The following is an 11,893-nucleotide window of genomic DNA, read 5'->3' as shown; positions in this document are numbered from 1 at the left end:
CCATGCAGACCAAAGTACAAACCAGTCCATTTGAACCACGTATTCTGAGAGGCGTCCACGAACTGCATACAAACTGGGGCACTTTACGAGCAAAGACACTACATAAATAACGCAATCGGGCCACCCACAAAGTGCCTTAGGCCTCACAAGTGGAAAGGAAAGCACTATATAAATGCCAACACTTTACAATGCGAAATCGATGCAGGTCTTAAAAACAAATGTTTTTATGTTAGAAGTAGCATTTTATTTATTTGATAAAACAGCACATTAAACACTAGCAGAGGACACATTCTTCCAGAAAAATGTGCTTTAAGGCAAAATTATTTGACCAGCAAAATGCTTTTTTTTAAAAAAAACTTCCTAACTGCTCGCAAGCCATTATGAATATCGCTTTCAAAGCTAAATATCCTCCCTTTTACAGTAACCTAACCCCCCCTACCGTCTCCCCGTGCACATCCGCATTAATAATAAGAGAGGAGTTAATGGAGGCTTGGATAGTGCCGACTGCCTGCAGTGAGGTCACTTCCTGTTCCTGCTCCTCTCTTCCTGGTTGAAGACCGCCATAATTCAAGTGCTTGATCTCTGACATCACGTGTTGCATAAGCATGACATGGTTTGCCAGTACGTTACAGAGTGGCTGGCTCGTGCTCTTGAGGCCATGATATATTTCAGATGCCCTTAGTTTCTGAGCTTCAACATGTTTGATTACTTAAGAGTCTAAATGGGAGTTAATGAAAACATGCAGGTTGAATAAATCCCCCTTTTCTCCAAGGGGACTGGCTGATAGAAGAATCTGGAGTTTTCCCACCTGGCAAATGACCAATTAAATATTAATTGGATTTGGGACGAACCAGTCACAAATTGTGTGTAGCCGATTATGAATGATTGTTCCCCAGTCCTACCAGCCTCTTTGCATGCCATGTGCCTTTCATAGTGATAGACTAGCACGCTTTCCGAGCCTAAAATCAATAGGAAATGAAATAGTGAGACAAGGTGAAACATTTTGGGATAAATACATTTTGTAAATTTGGCAACGACAACCCATCTCTGACGTGGACTACATTTGGTATCACTTCATTTCAACACACCCTAAATCCACATATGCCAAAGTACTGGTTATGTTTCCATTTAAGGAAATCAGTTCCTTCCCATTCCAATATGGCTGCTTAGTGTCTTGAGGCTGGCTTTCCTTGTCTGCTTCCTATAGAATATATTTAATGTCTTTCAACAAAAGACCTAACTTGCGCCAGGCATCGATAGAAACTGGTCCGATGATCTGATGGGGGGAGTTGTAACAAGCCAAACGCGGCAAACATAGTGAGCCAGTCCAGCCAGCGACTCGCTCAGCGAGAGAACACTGGAACCTGCCCTGCAGGTCTGCGTGCTGTCATGTACGGTAACAGTGGCACTTCGGGTGGGAAGCGGCTATTGTCTTTTCAACACGGAGAGGATCCACCCTGCGGATCCGCAGCTACCTGTGCACGCCGCATTGGAATCAGAGAGAGGAGCTTGTTGTAGGTCATAGCATGAGTGAAGGCTTCATTTCTTCACTGGATAAAATGAAGCTGGCAGCGACGCTGATCGGTGAGACAAGAGTTAACTATGGCTTGTGCTCTCCAGATCTTTGGCAATTAGAAGACTATTCGACTGGCGGATATGCACACATCGACGTGACTTTAATCTGAACCCATGTAGAAGCTTGACGTTGTTGTTGCGAATGAAACCTTGGAGTTGATCCATCCAACTGATAGGTGGGAGCCCACTACCTCTGGAGGCCGAGATGAGCATAAAGAGTATTTGGCAATGGATGCAGATAACATTATACAAGCAGTATATGTGCAGGAGCCGTCGGCTGTAGTAAATAAACCGACTGGTGTGGTGTCACGGCTGCAGGGTGATGACCCGTCCTGCGGGTCAGAAGACAACCACTCCTGTGGCGTACGGTCCGGACAGCACCTTGTAGGCTATCTTGGTGTTTGTGATGGCGCCATGCTTCTGGCGTAGATGCAGACGCAATTGACTCTTGTGGCGGAAATGCAGGTCACACGCCTCACACTGAAAAACATAGAAGTCTGTGAGTCATTGTTGTACAAAGATGATGTCCAGTTCCAAGGTAGATTACATAAGTAGGTTTATTAAGTAAGATGTTATGAAGAGCCCCACCAGGAGCAGCCTTCCTGCTGCGCAGCCCATCCTACAACGGATTCCCTCACTCACCTAACATTCCGCAGCATCATCACACACCAACATTCCACACGACAGGTATAACACACATGTGTCCAGGGATGAGTGCCAAAGAGAAAGGCAATGAGAACAAACAGAGGCAGAGGACAGCAGAGAAGCACATGCTGACCCTTATAGTCTTGCTGAGGGGGAGTAGGTGTTACTATCACACATATTGTTGTTACTAAACTTATCAACCTGGATTTAATTGCTGCATTGGCCTTGCCAAGATTCAAACTGACTGCCTGTAGATAACACTAGATATAAGCAGTGACTGACGTTTGAGCCACTAATCAGTCTTATGGCACCCTCATAGTGCGGTGTCCTATAGTGTTGTAAGTAGCAATCATAGCACCGAGACCACCCTCCTCGCCCCCAACGACGACATCCACTCCCTCCTTGACCAGGGCGAAACCATGGCCCTCGTTCTACTGTACCTCTCTGCAGCCTTCTACACCGTCTCCCACTACACCCTAGCCACAAGACTCCACAACGCTGGTATCCAAGACAAGGCCCTCAACTGGTTCTGCACCTTCCTCACCGGCAGAACACAACGGGTTAGACTCCCACCGTACCTCTTGATAGCGACAGATATCATCTGCGGAGTACCCCAGGGCTCCTCCCTCAGCCCCACCCTCTTCAACGTCTAAGTGGCCCCCCAGACAGCCATTATCAGGAACCACGCGCTCAACATGGTCTCCTACGCTGACGACACCCAGCTGATCCTCACCCTCACCAAAGAACCCATTGTCGCCAGTGACAACTTCCACAAAGGAATAAAAGCCGTCGCAGACTGGATGAAGGGCAACTGCCTTAAGCTCAACTTGGACAAGACAGAAGTCCTCATCCTGGGAGCCTTCCCCTCTGCTTGGAATGGCTCCTGGTGGCCCTCTACTCTAGGAAGTCCCCCTACCCCCACGATCCACGCACAAAACCTTGGCATTGTACTGGACTCCTCGCTCACAATGGACCACCAAATAAACACCATATCCTCGACCTGCTTCAACACAGTCCGCCTGCTTCGAAAAACCTTCAGATGGATCCCTACCGAATCTAGGAAGACAGTCACCCATGCCCTCATCAACAGCAGACTCGACAATGGCACACACTCTACACTGGCGCCACCCAGAAACTCCTCCAAACACTCCAGAATGTCCGGAACGTGGCAGCAAGACTAATCCTCAACATCCTCCGTCGCAGCCGATTCACTCAACACCTCAGTGATCTCCATTGGCTCCCAGTCGACAGAAGAATAACCTTCAAATTCCTCACCCACGCATACAAGGCCCTTCACAACGCTGGACCAGCATACCTGAATCACCGCTTCACATTCCACGTACCCAACAGACACCTCCGCTCCGACCAGCTTTCCCTGACTACCGTCCTATGGTATAATGTCTGTCCCTGTGGCCTAGCCCTGGGTTGGCACCTATGATACAATGCTTATCCCTGCGGCCTAGCCCTGGCTGGAACCTATGGTACAATGCCTGCCCCTGTAGCCTAGCACTGGGTGGCACCTAAGGTAAAATGCATGTCCATGTTTCCTAGCACTGGGTGACACCTATGGCACAATGCTTGTCCCTGTGCCCTAGCCCTGGGTTGCACCTATGGCACAAAGCTTGTCTCTGCGGCCTAGCCCTGGTTGGCACCTATAGTACAATGCTTGTCTCTGTGGCCTAGCCCTGGGTGGCACCTATGGTACATTGCTATTCCCAGTGGCCCAGCACTGGGTGGCATCTATGGTACAATCCTTGCTCCTGTGGCCTAGCACTGGGTGGTACCTATGGTACATTGCTATTCCCAGTGGCCCAGCACTGGGTGGTACCTATGGTACAATGCTTGTTTCTGTGGCCTAGCAGTGGGTGGCACCTGTGGGAGAGTAGGATCTGCTTCACATGGGTACCCCCACTTTTTGCTGGTGTTTTACTGTTTTTCGACATTAATCTGGCTGTGGCCCTGCTAATCAGGACCCCAGCCTAGCTGCTTCCTCTCGAAAATGGTTTCCATGTACATTAGGTACATTTCTAATTGGATTCTGGAGTGCCTTATAAGCCCCTAGTATATGGTATACTATGTACTTAGGGCATAGGTTCCTCAGAGGCCTACCAGGGGCTGAAGCATGCATTATGCCACCCCTGGGAAGCACTCCAAAATGGCACCACAGGTCTGCTACTGCAGCCTGGGTAAGGGTGTGCTTGCACCCCTTACAGTGGTATAGGCCACCTATATCATTATCATTACACACACATCTAAAACCTATAAGTCACTCCTATGGCAGGCCTTAACAATCCTGAAGGCAGAGTGCTTGGTTGTTATGTGAGAGGGTGCCCCTGCATGAGCAGAGCCCCTCTGCAGCGTTCGGAGTACCTCCTCTGATGCTGTTTGTGGTGCAGCCTGAGCATATACTCTTAAGTGCATTATAACCTTGCGGTAAATGCTAACTTTGGGATGGCTGCACAGAAACATGTCGTGTTTGGTGTCAAACGCTTTGGAATACTACCCCCCCGCCAGTTCTGGCGGCGGGGGTAGCATTCCACCGTTCTAGAGGGAGAGACATGTTCACACTGGTCTAACCCGGTAGGACTTTCTACAGCCCTGGCATCACAAAATGGATGCCTCTGCCACAGACACGGGTCTGGCCTCCTGCTGCTGACCGAAACTCCGGCAGGGGAGGCTTGGACAATAGGTCTCCTGTCCCAGGGAGGTATAACCACCTCCCCAGACAGGCAGATGTGTATTGGGGCTGGGCGGGAGCACTCTCTAGTGCTTTGAAGTCCTGCACTGGGGGCACACTTGGTGTCCCTGTGCATAGTCCAGTTCAAACTGGTTGCAGGGGCTACCTGTCCCTGCTCTGGCGTGAAACTGGACAAAGGAAATGGGTGTAACCACCCCTCTTTCCAAACCCTCCCATAGGTGGGTCCCTAGAGTATGTCCAACCCCCAAACTTTGTATAAGTATGGCAACCCAGTCATTGCGACTTTAGATTACCCTGGATGAAACTCTGCAATATATATCCTGGACCTTCGACGTTCTACTTTGCTTAGAAGACTGAAGAAATCTCCCTTGGGGTCAAGGAGTGACTCACCTGCTTGGCAGGCACCAAAGAAGCAACTGACCAGTCTAGATCGCTGAAGCTCACGCTGAAGTCTTTGCATCACCAGAGGTGGATTTCCAGACTTCCCCGAGGCTACCCTGAGTCCACAGCAAAGCTGAGGCCCGTGGCTATGGTGGGTGACGTGGAACTGTGACCCCTGGACACCGTGAACTTTTGCAGTAACATCATCTTCCTGGTCTTCCTCGAAGTTGTGCTTTGGGCTCCAAGTAGCCCCAGCCTTGAGCACCTCCTGCACCAAAGATTGCTGGCCTCCACTCCACGAGTGACCCGTGGGCCAGTTTCAAGTGCAACCTCTCGAGGCTCCTTCGCGATCGCTAGCCCGTTGGCTAGTAGGTCCCCACGAAGGCAACTCCTCTTCTGATTGGGCTTTCCTGGTTGCTCCATATGTGCCCCAACTTACCCTCGCTGGGTGAGTCCCCTAGACCTTGCTGGTCTGCACCGCAGTCCTTTCTCTAATTTCCAGTAACTTGCCGTTGCCAAGGCTTGTTGGGTCCAATCTGGTCGCCGACACCGCAGCACTCGACAGACTTCGTGAGACAGCTCGAATCCAGCTCCTGGTCATCATCGGCGCCTCCTGGACCTCGTGGCTGAAGAGTCAAGTCACCCGTCAACTCACCTGAAGCACCCGACATCTGTGGGCATTGGTCCATCCTGCCCTTGGTCACTGGTAAGTGACCCAGACTCGGTCCCCTCTGTTTTCAGGTTCCTTCCATCCTAGATCCAGGCTTGGATCGCTTCGGACACTTCTCCTCTTCACGACAGAAGCAGTTCTTCGCCAGCTCCCACTGAAATCGACGACTCGACCCGACACCAAAAGACACCTATGCACCCGGCTTCCCTGGGTGAGGTAACACGAGTACTCCGGTGCTCCCGTGGGTGCTAGCCCAAGAACTTCCTAAGTCCAAAAGGGTTTGGTCCTGACTTGATTCTAAGTGTCCTTAATCTTTAAATTTCCAACCGCGACATTGCCCATAGAAGCTAATGGGAACCTGCGGTTGTGATTACATACTGCACACAGTCCCCGTGGGTCCCCTGTGTCACTACCTTGGGTGGTTCCTTGGGTTCCCAGCGATTCTACAGGCTCTAGGCCCTGTGTCTAGTTCAGTCGTGGTTTTTATACCACTTTATTGGTATATGGTTTGATACGCCCCTAGGGCCCAAACGTGTATTTGTGCTATTACTGTTGATTGCTAACTTGTAAATTAAATACTTCAAACTCCATCCTCAAAGAGACTAGAGGGGTGTGTTTTATCTTAAATACATATATTTTAAATATATACCTGGTGTGGTTGTCCATTTATTTGGTCATTCAAGAGATTATAGACTGGTAAAACAAGCTGCTTTACATTCCTTCAAGACAGCCTGAAGGCTGCTCTCCATAACTACCACTAGGATAGCTTTCAATAAAGGTTGTCTTTAACCTATTCACCATAAGGGGTTGTTTGGACTGATACAAGGTGCCCACTATAATTAGTGGACAGCATATAGCAGGCCAACTTCTCACAGCACCTATGGTACAATGCTTGTTCCTGTGGCCTCGCCCTGGGTGGCACCTATGGTACAATGCTATTCCTGGTGGCCTAGCACTGGGTGGCACCTATGGTACAATGCCTGTCCCTGTGCCCTAGCCCTGGGTGGCACCTACGGCACAATGCTTGTCCCTGTGGCCTAGCACTGGGTGGCACCTATGGTACAATGCTCATCCCTGTGGCCTAGCCCTGGGTGGCACCTATAGTACAATGCTTATCTCTGTGGCCTAGCCCTGTGTGGCACCTATGGTACATTGCTATTCCCGGTGGCCTAGCACTGGGTGGCACCTATGGTACAATGTTTGTTCCTGTGGCCTCGCCCTGGGTGGCACCTATAGTACAATTCTTGTCCCTGTGGCCTCGCCCTGGGTGGCATCTATGGTACAATGCTTGTCCCTGTGGCCTAAGACTGGTTAGGTGGCACCTATGGTACAATGTTTGTTCCTGTGGCCTTGCCCTGGGTGGCACCTTTAGTACAATTCTTGTCCCTGTGGCCTCGCCCTGGGTGGCATCTATGGTACAATGCGTGTGCCTGTGGCCTATCCCTAGGTGGCACCTATGGTACAATGCCTTTCCCTGTGTCCTAGCACTGGCTGGCACCTATGGTACAATGCGTGTCCCTGTGGCCTAGCCCTGGGTGGCACCTATGGTGCAATGCGTGTCCCTGTGGCCTAGCCCTGGGTGGCACGTATTGTACAATGCCTGTCCCTGTGGCCTAGACCTGAGTGGCACCTATGGTACAATGCCTGTCCCTGTGGCATAGCCCTGGGTGGCATGTATTGTACAATGCCTATCCATGTGGCCTAGCCCTGGGTGGCACCTATGGTACAATGCTTGTCCCTGTGCCCTAGCCCTGGGTGACACTTATGGTACCATTTTTATCCATGTGCCCCAGCCCTGGGTGGCACCCGGCGCATTATAGTTTCTTAGCTTCTGATGTTTTGTGGCACTCACCTGGTATGGTTTTTCCCCGGTGTGGATCCGGATGTGGCTCTTGAGGGTCTGCAGGTGACGGAAACGCGTGCCGCAGGTTTTGCACGGGTATGGCTTCTCCCCAGTGTGGATCAGGGCATGGGCTCGGAGGTGGGCCACCTGTGGCGGGCGAGAAAGAGATGGGAGCAAAGAAGAAAATGTGAGACAGTTAGAGAGGAATTTGTCTGATCTCGAATATTGTTAAGATCACACATGAAGCATTGACTTTTAGTGTTCTCTCTTGTATACCTTCCAGACTCAGATGGTGACTTCCGGCTCTAGGTTTTCCCAAAATGCAGCCTCTTCTATGGGTAGTCTTTTGAACAAGTATCACTCTATGCCTCAGGCACCCTAGTACAACCTGGAACTGCATACTCAATGGACTGCCAATTCCTTCCTTTCGAAGCGTTGACTTTCAGACAGTGGCGGCTTGCCAAGGGAGTGCTGCTGGGCGGTGAGGCGGGGAGGGGCAGGGTGAGGGGTAGTAAACTCCGGCATACGGCAGAACGGAGTTAAGTAAATAAATAAAAAATGTACATTGCGCGCGCTGCAACGCCAACTCGCGATGCATGATGGCGAGCAAACGGCCTAGACTGGGCTCCTCTCGTGCATTTACTTTTTTCAGTTGACACACTTGGTGTGAATGATTTAACCTTTTCCTCTCTGCCAGATTTGGGCCTCAGCTGCAGAAGGCCTGAGCGTGCTGTAGATGTGCTGAGCACACGATCAATAAAGAAAGACCAGGGCAGCAGACAGGGGCCCCCAAGCATAGAAATGAATCAATAAAACAAAGATAATTGATTTAATAGAAAAACACATCATGTCATGAAGGACCGTCTCTGCACACAATATAAGATAGACTGCTACAAAATGTGAAAAAATGCGCAAGATGAAAAAGTACTTTCAAAATATAGATTTTAGTAACGCCCAACTATATAAAGTGCAATTTTTTTTATAACTGTCCTTTAAAAGCAGACACTTCACAGCTCAGTGGGTAACTCTCTTGCAACATCACTCAAAAAGAATACGCCTGTTTCATCAGGAATCTTCAAGTCCATCAATTAAAGCCAACACCAGCTTCCAAGCAGCTTTTACAATTGCAGATTCACCAGTTGCTCCCAATCATATATCTTTCAGGGAAGCAGGCACCCTGGCAAGAAGGCTGGTTTAGCTGTCTGCCCTTCCCTCGAATTCACAGCACAGGAGACTCCCTGCCTTATGCTTCAGCTGAAGCATTTTAGCGGTCGCAATTAAGCATCCTGGGACGATTGTCTTTTCAGAGAAAGTACGGGAACAGTTTTTCTTAAATTAACAAAACAGTATGAGCAGGACATGCCCCTCAGAAACAGCATTCTTTGGCCACTGAGTGAGGCACATGAGACACTGTCTGCAGTAATCCCACGGCCCTTGTTTGCAGTGATCCCCGACTAGGGTGACCAACCGTCCGTAAATTTCACGGACAGTCCATAATTTCGGCCGTCTGTCCGTGAAGGATTCTTTAACGGACGCCATTTGTCCATAATTTTAACCGGGCACCGGTCTCACCACCCTAAAGCCGGCACAGCTTCCACCCACCTCCCTGCTCGACTCCGATGCTGGTGAGGTCGGGTGTAACGGACTCCGATGCTGTACCAAAGCTCAGACCCCCAGCAGCATTAGAGAGGCACAGCGGGATGGCCACCCTCACATCTTCCGCCCTTGATGAGCTGTTAAGAGGTGTTTGAAGGTGACTGAGAGGGAGGGCTGCAGCTTCAGGAGCAGGGGCATCTATTCAGATGCAAAGAGCCCTGAATGCGTCATGTCTCTGCAATTTAGAGGGGCCTCTCACATTCCCTTTCTGCCCAAGGCCCCAAACCAGTGCTTTAAATGGGAAAAAATAAGTGCAGGTACTCATTAAAATGAGCTAGAGGTGTAATGAGGGGGCGGGGTTAGGGGCGGGGCTAAGGGTAAGACATAACAACTTCTATATTAGTTGCAGCACATATCAAAACACATGAGAAATGTGTTTATATAAACAAAGCAGTTTAACTCACACAAAATGAAAAAGAAATGCGATAATATGTTAACATTTCCTTTTTTTGCAATAGTTGCACCTTCTTAATTTCATACTGTTAATTGCTGTTTGGCACAATACTATATATTCTTGAGCACGCTAGTAGAAAGACTGAAAATACCCCCCCCTCCCCCGTCGCACCAAAGCTCTCATGGCACCAAGCAAATGAAGCAACTCATAATGACCCTTCCCAGAAGATATCTCTTGTCTCTTCCATCAATCTATCCATTCATCCTTTCATCCTTTCATCCTACCATTTATCTGCTGATCTCCGCCATTTAACCGTTACATGCTATCATCTATTCAGTCTTTCATCAATCATTCAGTTTTTCACCATTCCGTCTATCCACCCTTCATATCTAAACCTATCCATCCATCCATCTCCAAACCTATCCATTCATCCTTTCACTCATCCATCTCTTTATCTACCCTTTCCCTCATCCAGCAATCCTTTTGTTCATCCATCAACCCTTTCACTCCTTTTTTCCATCCACCCTTTCACTCAATCCCTCCTTTCACTCATCCATCACCCACCCTTTCATCCATCCTCCCTACCTTTCATTCATCCATCCAATCTTTCACTTATCCACCTATCATCCGCCCTTTTATCCAATCATCCACCCTCTTGCACTCATGCATGCTTTCACTCATCCATCGATCTATCCATCCATCTATACATCCACCCTTGCTCACTCATCCATCCACTCACTCATCCACTCACTCATCAACCCACCAACCCTCCCTTTTACGTTATTTATGAATCTTTGTCACCGATCAGATGTGTACAAACAAAGTTGCACACATTTTCTTTAAAATACCTCCTGAGAGTGTCTTGATTCTCTCTCTCTTTCTTTCACTTTTCTCTTACAAAAACAGGCCCCCAAATGTAGGCAAACACACAAACATAAGCAGACACACAAAAGACTCGGGTGTGATAAAAGCCATGTTATACTCTTCACCTACCATGGCTTTTTGAATTGCCACCAGGGCCGGACTGGCCGTAGCCTCATTGCCACTGCCATGATTCCTGTGTTTGCACAAATGCACAGGATAGTGTGAATGTGACTGACAGTGTAAAGAGGACGTTCTCCCACGAGGAAAATCGAACCCTCCCGGCACCCCGCTGTTGCTTTTTGAATAATTATTCTTTCAATCACAGTGTTGGCCAAATTGTATTTAATTCTGTTACAAATTTCTTTTAAATCATCTTGTGGTTATGCAGCACTAATGTTGACGTCACATTGTACTTCGCATACACCTTCACATTGCTTTAGCACAAACCCCGATTCCAAAATCAAGAATATCACTCTTTGTAATCCAAGCGCTTGATACCAACGTGTGTATAATTCATTTAAAAAAACAAAGTACATCGATGTACTGCTCCAGTAACACCTAGTTACCGTTAAACAATGGTGCCTTAATGTCACAATCATGCGTTCAAGTTCCTGACCACGTGAAATAACAGGGTTTCCATTCACAGTTATTTTACATTGGAGACAGTGACTCACATTTGCATTTTCTATTTTTTGTTTCCTTTCAATTCTTTGTCACGTGACACGTTCTTTTATTCCATGTAATTGACACCACGTCCCGGCATTGCAGACGTCTTGTATTTTAGGTGAAGCGGTGTTCACTTTATTAACTTCTGAGTTGCACCGGGTTCTCATTCACTTGGATTCTGATCTCCGTCAGAAGCACTTATTTAAGTTCGGTATCACAATTAAGCGGACACACTTTCTTTCTTGCGGGCACATTCTTGTGCCAGACACCCCTTATTTTTCTACAGTCACCCTTGGGGCTGCTCAGCCACTCGTATTATGAACGTCAGTAAGACGCGTACTGTGGGTCGAATTCAGGCAAGGAAGACCCGCTGGCACCCTAAACATCAGGACAGGGACAACTTCATGCATTAGGCTTGTTTATACTTAAAGGCACCCGGACATTATTCAAAGGAGCCCTGCTGAATAGCTCAGCTGGGGCTCAGGTCGGGGCTACAGAAGC

At 48.6% G+C, this 11,893-nt stretch overlaps 1 protein-coding gene across 5 annotated transcripts in view; it reads right to left on the bottom strand.

Moving 5' to 3' along the window:
* Window positions 1-221: 221 nt before the first annotated feature.
* BCL6B (BCL6B transcription repressor) overlaps window positions 222-11,893 on the bottom strand; it is a 91,305-nt gene continuing 79,633 nt past the window's right edge. For all 5 annotated transcript variants that reach the window (XM_085637754.1, XM_085637753.1, XM_085637752.1 and 2 more), the window contains 2 exons: window positions 7,822-7,959; window positions 222-2,055 (listed from right to left, as the gene is read on the bottom strand). In XM_085637754.1, the coding sequence (XP_085493880.1) occupies window positions 1,915-2,055; window positions 7,822-7,959 (279 nt within the window). In that variant the 3' untranslated portion in view covers window positions 222-1,914. The remainder of the gene's footprint in view (window positions 2,056-7,821; window positions 7,960-11,893) is intronic.

The sequence above is a fragment of the Triturus cristatus genome, chromosome 12 (genome assembly GCF_964204655.1).
Source record: "Triturus cristatus chromosome 12, aTriCri1.1, whole genome shotgun sequence".
In the NCBI taxonomy this organism is placed as follows: Eukaryota; Metazoa; Chordata; class Amphibia; order Caudata; family Salamandridae; genus Triturus; species Triturus cristatus.
This window is presented reverse-complemented; position numbering and strand designations above follow the sequence as displayed.